The following is a 19416-nucleotide window of genomic DNA, read 5'->3' as shown; positions in this document are numbered from 1 at the left end:
ATGAAACAGCTGTACTACTAATAACCAATCTGTGCCGTATTATATTTTCTCTTTCAATGAATCACATAACAAAAAATCATCTCGTGAACAAATAAACACGCGCCATCGCTAGTTTTATAGGGCGTAAATGCGAGCGTCAATTACTCGAGGGAGCGATCCCGACGATGTCGAGAGAGAACACGTGGAAAAATAGCGCGAGGAAATGCGAGGCGCGTGGCAAGAAGCCGAAGAGCTAAATAGATCTGCTATCTCGCGCGAGAACGAGCACGATACAGTGAAGTGAAGCGCGGACAATTGACAGCTGTTTTTCCGAGCCACTTGTCTCTATATCTAACTTTTTAGCTACGATGTCTTGTCTTATTCTCTCGGTCGTTTATTGATAATCAATAAACTTCACATGAATTTTGAATAATACACTACAGTTTGACGAATTATCGAGTGATCTGTCCTTTTATTCGTTTCTCACTAGATATTGACACGGTATACTTCGCACACATGGCATTTATCGACGACGACAAAAGTAATTCTCTCTCTCTTTGAGAGTGACGGTTTAATGTCTGAGAGAGAGGGAAAGAGAGGCGTTTATCCCGTTGACGAGTTTCTGCGGAATCGATCGAAAGTTAACGACGGTTTCCGAAATAGAACTTCAAGTTTCGTGGTCTCTCTCTCTCTCTCTCTCTCTCTCTCTCTTTCTCTCCCTCCGTCTGCGTGATCGACGTCGTTCAAACGTTCAAAGTTACACGTAAATCCCTCCTCGTCAAGAGAAAGCTCGATAATGTTTTTAGTCTCGTTGGGAATTTACAAAGATATTTTTGAAATACCACGCGCTGACCTAAGAGATTTTATTGTCCTTCTCAAGACAATTGTCTCTCGGATGGTCGGGGACAGGACGATCAGAGTAATACTTGAGAACGCAAATGGCTTAAGGTGAATTTTTATAGAAGCGAATTAAAACGAGGGGCGAGAGAAAAAAGGAACGAGAAATTTTTAAATTTGTGCTATGAAGTCAATAACCATTGCTTAATGATTTAATGATCGTCTTTGGGTCGTGGACTTTATATGCAAGGATCCGTTTAATTATACAGGAAATACACTTTACTCTTCATTTCACGTGAAAGCTTTAATGTTTTCAAATTGATGCAATGTTACGCCTTAGGTACTAAGGTAAGCCTACGTACATACGACAATTTTAATACGGGGTTAGATCTAGAGCATGTGTATTTTTTGTAAATTAGCAAACGTTTTTACTGACTTTGGTAAGACTTGCTTCGTACAAGGAAATAAGCCTCGAGCTACTGTTTTAGTGATTTCGGTAAATATGGAACACTTGTCATCAAAAAGTAAGCTGATCAAACTTACATGTTCATAAATCAGAACGTAATTATGTCAACAAGATCAGGCGAGTTTCGAAATCTTCATTTTATAAAGTAAAATGAATAATTAGAATTTGAGAACTCTGCATAGATAACTTGAATTTCAAACATTTAAAAACATGTTGAACGGAAAATTTGTACTCACCACACCATCCGCAGACAGGCTGTCGTCGAAACCACGAAAAGCAGGCATAACCGGTGGTGTCGTCCTCATGTCAAGTGGTAACCAGTCGCTTCTCGATGGTGAATTACCATGACACACGCCGCTGTGGTGTTGTTGTTGTCTTCCAGCGGCACCACCACCGCGGGCCCCGAGTCGCGGCCTGCCGCGTCGAACTCGTCGACCCGTTGCTGAAACAAACAACAAGCGTTGCCTTTGTCAAGCACTGCACGACTACGGTTAGCTTATTGTGAAACGCGGATTGTTAAAACGAGTTTACTTTTACAATCGGCGGTATTTTTATTCGTGCCGACTGTAAAAGGGGGTAGTGTTTGCGAAAAATGTCGACGAAACGAAACAAGAAAATGTTTTCAACGTTTCCGTGCGGAAAGCGCCAATTGTAAATCAGATTTGCACTCCATAAAATAAAAATGGAAACAGTGTAAATGTCTTCAAGCCTGGCATAATAAATCAAAACATGTTATCGTTCTTGCAAAGCAAGTCATAATTAATCCAAATTAATTACAGACAAGTCGAAATTATTCCGAAGCGCGCGCAACGAGTCGATCAATCCGAATCAAAAGAAATTTAATCAATGATGGATAAGAAGCAGGTCAAGGGACGAGGGATATGAAGAAGAAGAAGACGAAGAAGAAGAAGTGAAACTTAATTAGTCGAATCGCTGTGTAAAAGTATATCGCAAACATAAAAAAAGAAACGTTGCAGCTTCGTTGCGAAATTGATACGACGAAACAGTTATTTACCTTCACCTCCCTTTAATCAACGCAACAAACTTCGCTTCGAGCAATCAGCATCGACGACTTGGCCCTTTTTTTTTCTTCTTTCATCAACGTCGCGAGCGTTTTAATTAGAACGATTTTTCGACCTCGATCGTGCGCAAATATAGACAGCATGTAACCCAGTGCTATGTACAGTTTCTTTTGTTGTACTGATGGTCTCATCTTGTTGCGTCGTGTTTAATAATAAGTCTAATTAATTCGTAGTAAATAAATATGCTCACGGATAAAATAATTAAAGTTAATGGCAATGCTAAGGCTCGAATCCTCTTTCCCCTTTTCCCTTACAAAAAGTTATGGATGCCATTTTTAAGCATTTTATTCGTGATTTGATTTTGATAAGTGTAATTTGTTAAATATTAATATTGTTATAATGGCTGATAAGTGATTTGATGGCAAATAAGCGTGTATGTGTGCTTTCGAGTTGAGATTTTACTAATAAAAATTTAATTTATCATAATTGATACGACTCATTTCGAAAATAACGAAAATAAAAAGAATATAGGCTGAGGTGTTATTATTTTAACACTCGTTTTATTTTTTTTAGCAGTGAGTAAATCGTTGGGTAAAAACAAGATCTTATATTTTCAAATTGTTCTAATTATTTTCTAATCGATAATCTGGATTTTGAACATGTGAAATCGAAATAACATAATCGAATCGAAATAAATGTTGTAATATCGCAATCTTTATTCAAGAAGTAGAATAAAATTTTCATAATAATTTAATCCGTATAGTCGAAAAGAACTAAAAGATTATTTATTGCCATCCATAAGATATGAATTTGGAAGTATGTAATTGTAGTAGTACAAATTTTTCCAGTGTGATATGTGATCTGTAGAAAAATTAAAAAATCCATCTTTGAAAAAATTATTTGTGTTGATTATGTTAATCAATATTACCAAAAAAAGAAAAAAAAGAGCTTGTCTTTTGATGTCACTAGTGTAGAATAGAAAGATAATTATTTTCAATGCATCTCATTTCATATTCGGAAGATTTCATGAAAGTTGCACAGAAAAATAAGCCCGTTTCGCCCAAACACGAACGCTTACAAAAAGAGAGCACGCAGATTTAGCAATCCTCTCCGGGCAAACTAATAGAGTTAGAGATCAAAGCGAATCTCGCGTCCTGTCCGTGAGAAAAGTAAGCAAATCTCATTAAAGCTGCAATCTGTAAAAACCTCACGTATCGGAAAGACTTGGCTCGGAATCCAGGAAGCATAGTTACAACAAATCCGCATGCAATATCACTGTCTAGCGATCTGTCATTAAAGCCGAATGTAGATCAAAGAGGCAAGGGATGAGAGCGAATCGAATGGCTTACTTATTGGCTTGGCTTAAAAATCGCGCATATAGCTTTGTATATCACCTGGCTGCCCCTTCTACTTAGATAGGCCATTAGTCACACGGAAGAGCCCTAACAAGACGACGACAATTCGATTCCGAATGCTCTCTCTTGTTATTCCAACGCGGATATATTTGCATGGCCGAGCCCGTTACTCGAGATTTGCCCTGGCCAAAGCTACTTTATACTTCGTGCTTTGTGCAGATGCCTTTTCCGCGTCGACTTGCTTTCAAGTCACTTGCCGCGTAAAATAACCGTGCATCACTTCGAACGCGGAAGGCAGAAGATCGATTGCCGTTGTAAACGTGAAATCAAACTTTATCCAAGTTTAATCCAACGACCATAGCTGCTCCAATTTCCCGGAATATCGGAATTCGCTCTGCGCCATTTGCACGCGTGGTGATTCAAAATAAAATCCGAGAGTCTAATTCTCAGGCAGGCTTGTTTAATGCCGTTCGTTACATGCACTCGGCGATTGTACTTTGTAATTGCGACGTTAATAATCCTGATATTCGTTCTGCCTCGTATGTTCCTTTAAACATGCTTCGCGAATCGACGGCTTTACACAAATGCATTCGGTTATCACGAAGGCCTGCAATACTGATTACTGTTCCATTACGCGTCATTATCCGTCGGTTTTCTGCGATGAATCAGTCTTTTGAGCTTTTTATAGGCTGAATGGAATTACATCCAAAAATCAGAATCGTGAGATGTATTATTAAACGATCTGTCGATGTATCGATTAAAACAGACTCGTTCGACAAGTACTTGGAATTCTCGATGATTGCCTATTAAGAAATAAAATCAATAGCAAACAAGCCCATTATCATCAACCCTTTAATAGCTAATCTAAAAACTTTCGTCCGTGAAGCCTCCGCCCGGCGATAGACATGCAAAAAGTATTAGCAGTACAACAACTTTGAATGTTGATGCGGAACATTTTCTTCTCCATGCTAACAATCCAACAGAGGAAATTGTTTCTTTTTCTACAGTGTGGTATAGCGAGGAAAGAGTAGTTTTTTACGCGTTATTAGCCCTGCCCTTGGGTTTTAGGATAAAATGCCAGGAGGATAAATGCGTCCATTTGCCATTTTCTCCCTCTACCGTATATCACGCATGCTGTTATTATTGAATAAATGGACAGATTATCAATTGCCTGCTATATTGAACTTTGCCTCCTGAAATAATGCCTCAGTAAAGTGCGGAAAGCCAATGTGTGTGTGTGTGTGTATGTGTGCGCGCGCGCGTAAGTGTGTGTGGCTCCTCGGCAATATTCCTTCGGCTTACCGCTTCATTCTTCTTTGCAATAAACTTGGTGTTTATATCCTTGATTAAAAAAAAAGCGGAAAGACTATAGATTACACGAAAACAAACATTGATACACTTTCGAAAACAACATGCCTCTCCGTGATATATGTAGTTTTCAAATGACAAAGTTCAGCAGCTTATCTCCTTCGAGCCTTGAATATTCAATCAGGAAAAATACGAGGGTTCAAATGGAAAATATCCCACGGAAGTCGACCGAGTTAATGCGGAAATCACTTTGGTAATTTCGTACGCGTGGGTGAAAATGACGTATACGAGAGGTATACGAGATTTCAACGAAGACCTTCCGATGAAATGATGAATTTGGAAAGCTCTTTTTTATTACTTATTTCGGAACATGACAAATTGATTTTATGGAGGTTGATAAAATATGGAGTAACGTTAAAGATTATTCGTACCAATTACGAATTCAATGTAACGCGATTAAAAGTCAATTATTAGTCAAATAGACCATAAAATAAGAATCCTAATCAACTAAACAAAATCGTTTATTGCCAAATGTTATTCACCTCAAAAGTCTCGAAACGACTTTTGTTCTTCTTTAAGAAGCTTCTTCCTCTGGAAATTACATATTCCAGCGAGTGTTCAAATATTTGTCTAGCTTTCGACCAAAATTTCAAGGGAAATTAGGATTCACAGAATGTTAAAATAACAATAGCACCATGTAAGCAAGCATACACACCATTCACAAATTTGAGAGAGAGAGAGAGAGAGTAAATAAAACGAGGAGTTATATTTATATAGCCGACAAAATGTGGTTGTTTATTATTTTCCTTTTTCATTCAGAATAGTCATTAGGTATAAAAAAACAAACGTAAACGCTTACATAGGACCGATATATCTATTGCAAAGTTTTACAATGAATAGTAATGAATAGTGAATACCATGAAATGTTGTGTTTCTTTTCTTCCTTTATGTTCAATTATTTTTAATTTTTTTTCGTTTTATTTTCTATTCTTCTTTATCGCTTTTTGCTCGTCAGACAGAATTTTCTCGCTATTTTCTTTTGACAATAGAAAATAAAAGCACTTACAAAAGGTGTCTCTCCAAACAAGTAAAATAAGCTTGATCGATATAAAAATGAAAGAAAAGGTAAAAAGAGTCGATATGCCTTGGATGCGAGAGATCCAACTTTAGTTTTCTTTGTTTTTCAACAATTTTGTCCGCTCGCCGAAAAATTTTATTTTTCATTTACCCTTTTTTTTTCCTTTTGTACAAAAAGTCTCCTTTTTTTCTTTCACGCAGAAAATTTACAATATATCAGTCTTAATTCCGAATTACGCCGCTGTACAAAAAATTTTTCTTCGAATCTTCCGAAATCGAAAGCACATCTGCTCGGTGAATATGCGGGCGTGTAAGTGTGTGCGTGTGTTTGTAGGTGAAACATGACGAGTGTACCCACTGGACCACTCACAAATAAATAATACGTAACAAGACGCGACGAATAATCATGCGCTGTGAGAAGAAAATAATATGATAGTGTATGTCGGGGACAGGAATGGGACGAATTATTAATGAGTGATGTACTGCTGTCTTTATTCTTTTGTCGGCGATTCAATTAACCGTTACCTCGTCTGTGCGGCTGCTCCGATAATACACAACTGTGGGACAATTTTTCACGGCCATCAACTAGATGCGAAGTTCCATTTCAAGTGAGATTCAAACTTTTAATTGAATTTCGCGCCCAAGAATAAAGAGAGATAGAGCTTGGCGATAACCGATCGGTAATTGAATAATAAGAATTAAGTTTTCAAACAAAATAAAGTTTGTGACGACAATTGTAATTCGACACTTGGATAAAAATGCTTACCGTTACGAGACACGTCGACCCGCGAAGCAACGACCTCGGAAGTTGTTTCAGCAAACAAAACTTGTAGCCGAGTCCGTAGAGCGAGAGAGGAATCGCCGAGTCGTCGAAATTCAATTGGCAAAAAGCAGCGCGCGCATAAACGAGTCGATATCCGGCTCCGTGAACGCTGAGCCAGAGAGAATTCCCGTTGTCCGAGCCGGCGAAAGAAAAAACGGAAGGCAGCAGAGTGGATGTCCCGGCGATTAGTACTTTCCCCTTTTCCGCCAGACTTCCCCGAAACGCGATTAATCTTCGCGCGAGGAAAGTGTATATACAGGTTTTCTTTGAATGAAATAAATCAAGGGAGTGAAACACAAAAACGTGGAGAAACGAATAAAAATGTCAAGAGTGTCGTAAGAGAGTTCTCGAACTTGTTTCTTCTGTTTCGCGTGGGGGGTGGAGAGGAAGAGTCATCGGAGGAGAGATTTCTCGCGCGAAGCAAAATAATTTTTCAACGCGGCTCTCCGACAGATGCTCGTTCTCGCACCTGCGATACAATTTTAAGATCGAGGATTTTCCCAACGGTTGGCCATGTCGTACTTCGCAACGCGTGCACTCGAATTATTGTTTCAAGCTGCTATTTCGTGCACGAACGTTTGCTTCTACGTGAAAATCAAGAATATTCATGGTCGACCGAACATTGCAAAGCTACCGGTTGAAAAGTCATGCGTGAATGTTTGTTAAAGGAAGATCGACTCGATTTGAAAACGAACCAATGGATGAAGTTCTTTGCGATCGAGTACACGCGTGAAAATAAAACATCAAGCCACACCGTCGGAAAACGTGTAATATCGAAAAGCCTCGATCTTGACTTTTAGCCGACACGCCTGGAACGTGCGCGACTGCGTTTAAGTATGCTTTGCCCTATGTGTCCAATCACTTTTCAATATCTTAGGGGAGGGCGGAGAGAAGAGGGTTGAAAGATAACGTAATGCTTGAGGCGGACGGAAATAGATATTATTGTCGAGTAACGGAAAAAGTGCGTGAAAGCTCAAAGTAAAAATAAAAAAAGTCTTTTTAGACGTTACTTTTAGAAAACGTGCGACTTTTCAAATGGATTTAAGAATGGCGTTGTGAAAAAATAAACTACAGCGAGAATTAAATTTCCAGGCCAGCAATTTCCGTACATCCATCCCTTCAACCAACACATCAATGAATAATCGCAGTCGCACATTGTATCACAGGTGTTCGTCATTTTTACAATGCTTGCCGTTACTCTACAAGTAACTTTGTTTACCTCCACAGTTTATATCAGTCTCGACGAATACAAGCGGAAAGACCGCTTTCTCATTTCATTTGTAGCGTCGACGTGACTTGTGATTCATTGTTTTTCCCATCTCGAATTACTTAAAGCTTAAAGACAATTTTTTTATTTTTTACCTTTGCTTAAACGTTAAGAGCGTGCTTAAAACGCAAGTTATATCACCGCGACGAGTGTAAAGTGAAACGTGGACGTATGTGGCAGATAACGTTCTCATCGCATATCAGGTTTCCTTTATTTCAAAACGGAATTCTCAAGCATTTTTTTTTTATAAAACTGTGTATGAGTGAATATGTGGTCGTCGTCGTACAATTTTGATGTGACGCTCACTCAACGCGGACGACTAGAAAGGAATCATCATCGTGACATAATTAATTATGCGTTTGCAACTTCAATATTAAAATTACTATTGTTGGGTTAATTTTCCAAAAAAACGATCGATCGCCAGTCGAAAGGCGCTGAGATTCATCAGTCGTCCGCGTGAAATCGTTACCGGTCTTTTTTTGCAAGTAGCCAAAACTCTCTTGAGCGTGTATTCATTAATCAAACATTTTTTTTCGTTTTGTTTGTTTATTCATGACCCACTCTTACACGCATCGCGCATCCGCATAAAACTTGCGCTTCCTCCCAATTATTAATACCATTATCAGTCGCACTTACATGGCTAAAGAGTGTTTTACAACTATAGTACTTGGTTTCTTTCCCATCAACGTTAATTTACTCGCGCACTGAAGGTGCGATGACGATGTCCTTTCAAAATGTTACTGCAAACGTGCGCCTGGTCTATCCCATTCGTTCATTACATTCTTAATAAAGTGTCGCGTGTGTAGTAGTATTCTTTTAGTTAGTAGTAATAGTTAGTAATAATGATAATGAGACCATAAGAATAATAATTCATATGCTTGCGTGAATGTGGTTTCATACGAATCAATTACGCTTTGTTTTTTCCTCGACATATTTACGATTCCTTATTGCATAAATGAATGCACGTGAAAGAGTTTACAATAATTTAATTTAAACGTTTACACTTTTACGATTTACCTTGTCTTATGATTTTTTTCATTATAATAATTATATGTTAAATGCGTGGACGTGATTAAGTGATTAATTGGCGTGTTTTTTTTTGGTGTGTGAGTGTATGTGATGTGTATAATACGTGTATGTACGTGTGTGATAAGATTAGTGTCCTTTACCTAAAGCTTACATAAATTACCTTGGGTATGCCATGATTCGAATGAATATATAGGCTTTCCTTTCATTCAGGGGGGAATACAGCGTGGTTAAGTTTAATTACTTCGAAGCGAATTAATTTAATACTCGTTAATACACGTGATTACGATTTTTTTATTTTTTTCCTTTTTTTTTCTTTTTAACTTTAGCTTTAGAGTCTTTTTGAAAGAGGCTAATCGTAATTTTTTTTAGTTCTGTCCTCGCATCTTTCGTTTCCTATCGCTAAGTTTCCTATGTACAAAATTTCGCACGTCGGTGCACATTATATGGTATAGACCGAAAACATTTTCTTCATTTTTCAAATTTTTTCCTTTTTACATGACTAGAAAAACTATGTAAATGCACCGACACGTTAGGATTTTCAATCCTAGGTCTGTAACGTTTCTTTCCTTTTTTCAATCGTTAATGGTCCGAACAAAATTTGAGGATTCATAACGGCGGAAATCCATCAAAAGAAGCCTCTAAAGAAAGCTGCGAGCCGAAACTTTGCTCATCTAAATACGAACTCCTCCTCGGTTATCGTTATCTCTCTCTCCCGCGCGTTTCCCTTGTTCTACGAAAAAATGAACACTCAAGTTTCGCTATCTTCTTCATTTTTTACCACGGCTGGAGAAAGTTTACGTTCGTTCGAACAAAGTGATTAACGACGTTTTTTTACTCCACGATACTTCGCTTGAAAGTTGCTTATCTTCGCGAAGAGATTGTTCGAAAAATTTGGCATTTCTTCAAAAATCAAATAACTTCGTTTCTTTCAGTATCCGACTAGAAGTAATTTTGGTCACAATCACAGCGTTTGCGAGCTATCTTATAATACAAATTTTATCGCAAATTGTCAATTGCATTGGCATCGATGCGAAAGATAAAATTTCAGAACTCGGCACTGACCGAAACTTTTCTCTCTCGCAAGCTATGACTCGTAAAAAATTCTGAAGACCTGTGTGTGTAGTGGAACGTATCACTACCCTCTTCATTTTCATCTCATTGCCTCGTAAAAAGAAAGAAAGTGACTAGAAAAGAGAGAGAACTTTTACTACCCGAAATCTTCGCTTAACTTTTGCAAAGGGTACACGCTTAAATAGGACAAACTTGACTCTTAAAAAAATATATTTTCTCCCTGCGCGTTTCAGTCCAAAGGAAAGATTTTTTTCCTCAACCTACATATTTTTTCATCTCTACTCCGTGAAATAAATCACGCGGGTAAAGTCACGGAAACAACTCGATAGAAAGAGACAGAGAGAGCCATTGATATCCCAGAAGGAGCTTTGTCTCGCTTCATTTTTTCTTTACTTTTATAAGTATATATATGAGGGGAACGAGAGAAACCCCTTTGCAGCTGACTGCATGGAAATATAAATGCTTATCAGTTAATTTACATATTTACAGGACACAAACGAACGTACCGATCATTTTCTTTTCATTTTTGTCATTTTTTTTATCGTTTTATTCCACTCATTTTTTTTTGCTTTCTTAAGATTTCTTTTTTTTACTCTTTTGGATACCTCCAGGTGTTGAATATTTTTTTTTTGTTTCATTATTACCTTCGAAAAAGTCGTCGCTCATTCGCGGGTGGAGAAAAGTGTTACCTTCGTTTACCTTTCGAAAAAACGTCGCCTAAAGGTTATTATAAACGTCTATCATCGAAAAAGTTCATTAAAACAGAACGATCATTTTGAATTTTACAAAATTTACAAGTTTTTTTCGCTCATTCTCCAAAGTTTGTTATTCCAAAATACGAACATTTTTTTTCTCTATACAACGCACGCCGAAACGAAAAAATAAATAATGTAAATTTTACAAATTTACGATTTCTTTTATTTTTTTTTATCTTACACGAACTCTTTTTTTTTTCATTATGTTACACTTTTCAAATAACACTTTTCCCGTTTTAGTTTTATTTTGTTTGCTTCCTTCTTTTCTAGTTTTTTTGGTTTGCTTCTCTTCCGTTCCTGACCATAAACGAACTTTGGTCGTTCCACAAAAAGTTACATGTCCGAAACGTAAGTGCAAAAGGGTATGTGGTTAATATTATCTCTTTTTCTTACGATGCGCCATAATATTACTTTTTTCTTCCAAAACTGTGATTGCGAAGAGATGAAATTTTACCTTTATGCCGTTTTCTTTTTTTTTTTTTGGATGTTCGTTTCTTTATTTTTTGCATTAAAAATTTTCAGTTTAAATATCGCGACGTCGGTCTTGAATGCGTTGGAAAATCCTGTATTTAGATGTATTACCAATAGTAAGGTGTATATAGATAGGAGAATATAATCAAATATAAAGTTTCCCGCAAAAAACCGACGAGAAATGTATCTCTGACCGCGAATTCGTCAACGTCGATGTACTAGCGGCAAGAAGATTCTCGTCGACCAGACAGAGAGAGATAAAAGTGCAAACAAAAAGTTGAAAGAAGATTGATGCATGATGCGTCTCTCTGCTGTAGGGAAGAGGGACGTTGTGTGTATTAGAATTCGCAGTTAAAAGGAAAAAATAATTATTCCTGTTTTTACTTTTGCATTTCTGTTTGTGGTGTGCCATTTTGTTTTGTTTGTGTATTTGTGCGTGTATGTGAAATACGTGTATGTATTTTGCTTTACTTTGCTTTATTTACGCGTGACACGCTTAAAAGGTGTCGATTCGGTTGAGATTGCTGCGGAGGATATAATAACTAGGTTAACCGGTTTAATGCCCAGCGAAGATTCAGCCTGTATATGAGGATTCGCGCGTTCGCTTTTTTTCTTCCATTCTCGTTATATAACTGTACGTGTAACCTTCGAGTGTAACACGGCATGAGTGATTGATTGTTTCTATACTTCATTATTATTGTGTATGAATGCTTTCCATACATCTGTATGATTGAAAATGCACGTATACGCGAAAAATTAGTCGAAGAAAAAAATTATAATCGAGGTTCCTGTTGACGGAAATTAATAATGATAAAAACACATTGCTCGTGTAATAAACAGATTACCTCAGAAAACAATAATGCCATTCCTCGTGGAAAATCTGAATATGCACTCGCAGAAATAATTTATGCGTATTGCGTATGTGACAACATACGTCGGAAGCTTACCGTATATTCACTCTTTACATATGTTTTGAATAAAAACGTATGACAAAATTAAAATTTATGGATATGCAAAAAGATGAAATTCATTACTAAACGTACGCAATCCCAAAGTGTAATCAAGTGCTGTACGTTGAGTAAATATACTCGAAAAATTATGTATGTGTGTGATTGTGTGTGTGTGTGTTTAGATATAAATATATATATAACGATGCATGGAGCTGTGGAATTTTAATGCAGTAATTTTCGCTTGCCGAACACTGCACTGACATATTCAGCTTGCGAGCTTATTATTACCTTTGTAGACACAACAAAACGGTTTACCATTGATATATTGCATGCCAGGGGACTGACATTTATTGATATACAAAAATAAATATAACATACAAAATAATAAAAATAATTTCGCAAATGATTTTTTTATAACTTTCTTATAACAAATTATAATAGAACCAAATAAATAAAACTATCGCTATAATAAAGCTCTTGGCTAATCACAGAGTGAGTAAAAGAGAGAGAGAGAGAGAGAGAGAGAGAGAAAGAGAGAGAGAGAGAGGACAATTTCGCTAATTGCAGTCGTCAAAACAAATAAATACGTTGTAAAAAATAATAATCTTTTTACAAATAACCAAAAGGTAAAACAACAATCGAACATCACTCCACTCAACCATTTTGTCGTCGCTACAAAAAATATAAGTATCCACGTAATAGTGTGAAAGCGATAAACGCGCGCTGGCATTCCCTTCAACAAGAGAAAAGAGATGGCGAGGGAGGAGAAGGAGAAGGAGGGTTGTAAGAATGAGGAGGGAGAGGGAAACCGTTGCTCGGACACCGTCTCTCGCAGTTTCGTTGAAAATCGTATAGTATAGCGGCTCGGCTTCAACATGAGCCGGCGAGGACGGAAAAAATTGTCATCAGCTGCATTGACAATGTTCAAATGTAGAGAGAGAGACACTGGTCGATCGGTTGTTCTATTTAAGCGCTATTTCATTATTATGTACAATTATCGCCGACAGACTCTTCTATTCGTAAGAAGAGCTCCGCCAACGTTGAAGGCTGCGTGAGTCGGTTCATGAGTTGATTATTATTGGCACAGTTGTTGTCTGTATACAAGTATATATCAACGAGTAAAAAGTAACATTTCAAAAAATCGAATGAAAAACAAGTTAGTTGTTTGTTGATAGGAAGACTGTAATGCAATGATATATCATGAGAAAACGAAAGAAAAATCGAGTCGCGAAACTACGTGTCAGAGATGCAGGGTGTCCGAGCTTTTTCGCACAACTCACGTAACAATTATGTATATTATTATGATATGCAACATTTATAATCCTATCCTATCTGTGTGTGTCTGGTTAAAACGCTGGGCATCCATCGCATAATCTATTGTTATGTGTCGTCGTTTTATCGATTCATTGCGCGCGCGTGCTTGAGATCCTTTTGTTCTTTTCTTATAAACTCGTTTCGGATGTCCCAAAGAAAAACACACGGCGTGCTGTTGTCTATCTGCAACTAATGGAACGCGGTTGGTGTATACAAAATATCCCTTATCAACGTAATAACAGGCATTATAAATACAAAAATTAATCCCATTCACAATGTGGTTTGGGCACAGAGTTTACTTCCATTTTTTTTCTCCTTCGTCCTTTTCACTTTTTTCATTCTCATTATATGTACACGGCTGTGTGTTTCCTGTTCGTGTGCTTGTGAGTGTGTTTACGTGTGTTTTCGTTATTACAATATTACAATATTTCCGTACCGATAAAAAATCCGATTTGAAATTACGATTTGTATTAGTTTTTTTCTTTTTGATACCATAATCTGTTGAGATGAGGTGGTGGTCTAACGCGCGGCGAAGAGCGCGTGCGACCATTTTTTATCGTCGACCGGGCGCGCCTTATTATTATTACTATTATTCTTATTTTTTTGTTCATTTGCTTTACAAACAAAAATCAATTTTTTATTTTTCTTCATCATTTTTTTATACTTAAATATATTTCAATTGTATATGTATATAGCTGCTTTTGCGGTTACGTTTTAAATTAATTTTTTTGTTTGCTTTCGGTTGCATTTGATTGTTGATTTGTTGAGGTATGAAGAGCCGGTTTGTATGAAAAACGGCCGCGCCAAGCGTCATTATATATAGTGGGCCACGCGCACGCAAAATCCGTCGCGAGGTCAAACGAATCCCTTTCGATTAGAAGAGAGAAAGAGATTACCTAGGATTCGTTTGACACTCGGGGCTCGTGAGATTTGAAGCGTGCCGCTGCGGCTTTTATAATAAGGCGTTCAACGCGGTTTGCTGCTTTCGTTTATTTAACCATTTTATACGGAACTATTGTCATCTGTAAAATATAATATAAAAAATGAGTATATCCTGAGTTGTACTGCGTGGTACTATGGCTATGGAAATTGCGGTTGGCGAGCTTTCGCGTTTAAGATTTTAATGTTCATCGCGTTTGGTTTGTCGAGGAGAGTGGATCCATGCCGATATCGGCCTGTGTATAAACGCTTCGCAGCTTTTATCCTGTTTAATTATGTTACAATGTGCGCGTGTAGAAAAACGAACTCGTGCGTCGAATGCATACGCATATTACATTACGCATATCCATTCCCTTGTATTACAAATATGGTATATTGATATTAGCGGCATTTATTTCAAACGCAAAAAATCGCGATTCCAGAATCTTCTGGTTCGGTATCGGCCTATTATTATTGTGTATGTATATACCTAAGATGTCACGTAACGTGACGGTATAACGAGGCACATATGTCGTCAATGAAATCACTATTGCGAGCGAATGAGCTGAGAAAGACGCTTGTATGTTGTGGATTATATGGTATATGCGCCGGGGAATACGAACCTTAACTTTCTGCCTATTCATGTATGTGATTATTACTCTTGTACTCTATGTATGTGAACGAAAATCACCATTCTGGCTTGCTTATTTTTGCATTCGCGCAGCTAAAACTTGGTAATATTATTGCAATTATAGTTCCTATTATTATCTCTTTGCTTGATTCCCAAAATAAAACATGATCTATTGCATTTATATCTCTGTAAATAAACAAGTGTGCGAGCTAACGCTAGCGCAAAAATCTTAGTCATTTGTGATAACAAGTCTCTCTACTGCATAATAATTATCGTAATAGGTAACCACTGTTCGAATATTATAACTTTGTAATATCGTAAAATTAATCGTTGTTATTTCAAAAGCTTGCGTTTCAGTCTCAAACTGAATTGTACCGGTTTATGTGGGATTTATGTCGTAGCGTTACCTTGACCCATCAATAAAACAATTATCAATTTGTGTATTCAGTTCAACTGATTAAATAATCAACTATGGCTCGTAGTTCATCGTATATAATTAAGGGTGTATTACGGTTTTGTCAGTTTTTAAACCTCAAAAACCCGGATAAATGCTGTAGATTTAGGGCAGAGATCACGCTACGAATGAGAGTTAAGAGCACCATCATCTGTCGTTGAAAAAATAGAAAAAATCAATAAATAACAGTTCGTATAGAAATTGATAACAAGAAAGCTTGCGTAAATCTAAATTCGAACAGGTCATCGCGTTACATGAAGTCGGTGGCTATTGTATATAAATATATATATTGCAACGAATTCCAGTATATAGTGGACAATAAAAAATATGAGAAGGCTCAATTCCGCCGGCGCATTTTTCATTTTAGACAGATAAAGAATGAGAGAGAAGAAAAAGCCACACGTCAACTCTGTATTAGGAACTAATCGGTCTTGAGGTTTTATTGTTAATCTGGCCTTTTGAGTCGGCATGGACCTACGCTGTCGGATTTAACCAATCACCATTATCGCAGTTGCCGCGAAATCTCGCCATTCTTATTTATTTATAATATCGTTTTTTTCTTATTATTTGTTTAATGCTTTCATCATTCATCTTAATAAATTTAGCTGCACATCTCTGTGTATGTGTGAGCATTTGCAATCACGGTTTGTTTTTGTTTTGTTTTTCCTTCGGCAATAACTGTTTTCAATCAATAAACATTATCACTCTTGCTAAGTTTGCATTATCAATTGGCTGTATACAATGGTGCTGCGCGCATTTCTCCCTTCTTCATTTCCTTTTTTTTTATTTTTAAGCATCCTTCCTTCCTCTATTATTGTGAAAAATATATTGTTTTTACGAGCCTATTATTTTCAATTGTTGCAATTGCACATCGCGATTATCTGCAATAATTATTAAAAGTAAATATAATTCTCTGTAAGAATATAATATTGTTGTAAATATCTGTAGTCTGTGTAACACTGTATAGCATCAAATAAAACAACAAGTCTTGTGTTTACTATTATTTCCATTCCGGGCTATTATCGAGAAAGTTATGTTCAAAACGGTACGAGGTGGGGTGGCCGATCCACCGTCGTTATTTTTTTTTGTTTGCTTACTTTTTCGCCATTTCCCTGCATTCTTGCAAAAACTTTCTAGTTTTTCTCTTCTTTATCATCGTGCGCGCGCGCCTCACATATTTTATACTTTAATACGCATCGTCGTTCGCCGCTCTCGAATGTTGGTTTAGCCCCTCTCCCAAATTGATAAAAAAAACGACGCAACATGCGGCGAACAGGCACGGGACGATCTGCTACTCTCAGTACACAAGCAAAAACTAGACTCTCTCTTTTGCTTCAATCATCGTCGCTTACTTATCCTATGTACATCACTAGTACGCGTACGTCGTCGTTCATCCTGCGACTAAAAAATGCTCGCCTCCACTGGTTGGAATTAAAAATCATATTACTCTCATATCGGAGGTGTGAAGGATTAAGATACATAGTTGTACATATCCGACACTCGATTGCGCTCATTTTTTTTCACTTGTCTTTTGTTCTGTGTGCCTTAAATAGAATCAGCCTTGTGATTTTTTTTTTTTTTCATTAATATACTTGCCTAAAAAACTTTGCTCGAGCATAGACTATCGCATAGTCCTGCGCACGAGGCGTTTATCGTACGTTTTCTACTTCGAGTCGCAATACCTCTACACGAATATTTTTCTGCTTCCATTGTAAAAACGAAAAACGAAGCTTAATAATTTGCTTTAAAAAAAAACCTAACGTTATTGTATAATGTAACTAAACAGCCTATATCAACGACATATAAATTACAATATAAACATAGATATCACAAAGAAGATACTGGGCAATTGAGCGAAACAATAAACGAACGCTAAAAAACTAGTAAATCACCTAACAGAGATCCGTGCGCGCGCTAGCACGAGCGATCGACGTATAACGGCCAAGTACGTTTCAGAGATTCAAACACAAATTGTTACTATTATTTATATTATTATTATTATTATATCATTATTATTATTAAGTTAATGTTATGTTTGCATTCAACAACTATAGCCAATCATATTATCTCTGTTTATGCACAATATGGTCAATTATAAAAACGTAATATCAGGTACTCTGTTGCTCAGTTGAGGGAACGCAGTGTAAGTTCGCATTTGTTTAATGTTTAAAACTGTTAATACGGGTATCGTTAATATCCGATTGCACTTTGCTATTGTTTATGATTACTTATCCATTATTCAACTATGTATTATAGATGTGTATTGCTTTTCCGTGTGAGGCCTGTGTCGACAGAAACACTCTCTGAGGAAAAATCACAGATTTCTTTGGCGGTTTGTGAGATGCCGGCTCTGCGCACAAGCGTCGCGCCGACTTCTTTGTTGCTTTTATACAAGTGTCATAACGAACTTACACTGGCCTAAGTCGATAAGTGTGTGCTTTGTTATCTGGAGAAACGTACTTGGCCGGTGTGTGTTGTTGACGTGGATTGTCTAGCGACACGTCGAATAGTAGTAAGAATCAGAAGATGATGATGATGACGCGAATAATAAAAAGAAACGCAAAACGGGAGGCTGTCTATTAGTGAAAAGTCGCGTTGAACTGTATCATGCCCCCTGCGAAGCTAGTCGTTTTTGAGTCCAACTCGAATCCCTGGCCAGCAGCGCTAGCGTTGAGGTCGCTTTTAGGCGACGACATTGTCACGTCCTCAAGTTTACCCTCGGACGACGACGACGGCGAGCTAGCCGCTGTCGTCGTCGTCGTCATGGCAGTGCTGCTCGCGGTGGTGTTGTTATTATTTGCGGCGACGACGCTCGCCGACGAGGACGAAGACGAGTTCTTCAGGCTGCTACTGCTATTGGATGTCGCCGCTGCTGTTGTTGCTGCTACTGCTGCTGCTACCGATGACGGCTGATGATGATGGTAGATTTCCTCCTGACGCTGACGCTCAGCGACGCTCAAGTCGTGGAAGCTGACAAGGTGTCGCTTGAGGTAGAGCTTGGTCTTGAACGGCTTGCTACATAGAGGGCATGTGACACTCTGGGGGTTGTGGATGAGGCGTATGTGCTGCCGCAGGTTCGACAAGTTACTGTACATGCGGTTGCACACAGGACAGGGGCGCGGGTCCAGCGAGTGCAGTTTGCGCAGGTCAGCTGCAACACACACACAATTCTTGCTCTAACCACGAGGAGACGATAGCAGAGGCCCACAGCTAAATAGCACGTTTACTAAACTTGCTTTTCAACTTCTTTCACTTTACTTTTTTTTAAACGATCATGAACAACAGAAAAAAATATGGATAAAATAATAGAGATAAAGAGAAACAATGTACATGTAACCAATAGCAATTATAGCAACCAAGAAAAAAGAACGCGTATACGCAGAAATTAATTTTTTTCAAAATTTAATGCACGAGAGATGTGAGACAACAGCAATTAAAGAAACGAACAACAGCAAGAAACAAAAGAAAAAAAAATTAGAAAAAAAGAGATTAGAGAAAAGAAGAGTTATGAGTAACCACCCACCACAGGACAGCAACAACCAGCGAACGATCTCCTAGATTTAGCAACTACACTCAGTCAATGAGCTTTTCTTTGTTTTGCTGTCTTCCGGCATCGCGGTCTCTCGTAAAAAATTTGATTTTTTAAATGTACGTTCATGCCAAAAAATATTATAACTTTTGATTCTATT

General features: G+C 37.6%; 1 protein-coding gene across 2 annotated transcripts in view; it reads right to left on the bottom strand.

The window, feature by feature from the left end:
• LOC131671145 (protein abrupt-like) overlaps nucleotides 1–19416 on the bottom strand; it is a 40740-nt gene that overhangs the window by 16059 nt on the left and 5265 nt on the right. Inside the window, exon 6 of one of the 2 annotated variants that reach the window (XM_058947352.1) lies at nucleotides 1519–1724. In XM_058947352.1, the coding sequence (XP_058803335.1) occupies nucleotides 1519–1724 (206 nt within the window). Of the gene's footprint in view, nucleotides 1–1518; nucleotides 1725–5749; nucleotides 18879–19416 lie in introns of those variants that run through there. The other variant, XM_058947353.1, reaches the window with a different exon arrangement.

This window comes from Phymastichus coffea, unplaced genomic scaffold, assembly GCF_024137745.1.
Source record: "Phymastichus coffea isolate CEN01 unplaced genomic scaffold, Cenicafe_Pcof_1.1 PCOF00119, whole genome shotgun sequence".
Taxonomy (NCBI): domain Eukaryota; kingdom Metazoa; phylum Arthropoda; class Insecta; order Hymenoptera; family Eulophidae; genus Phymastichus; species Phymastichus coffea.
The sequence above is the reverse complement of the archived record's forward strand: the minus strand, read 5'-3'. Positions and strand labels throughout refer to the sequence as shown.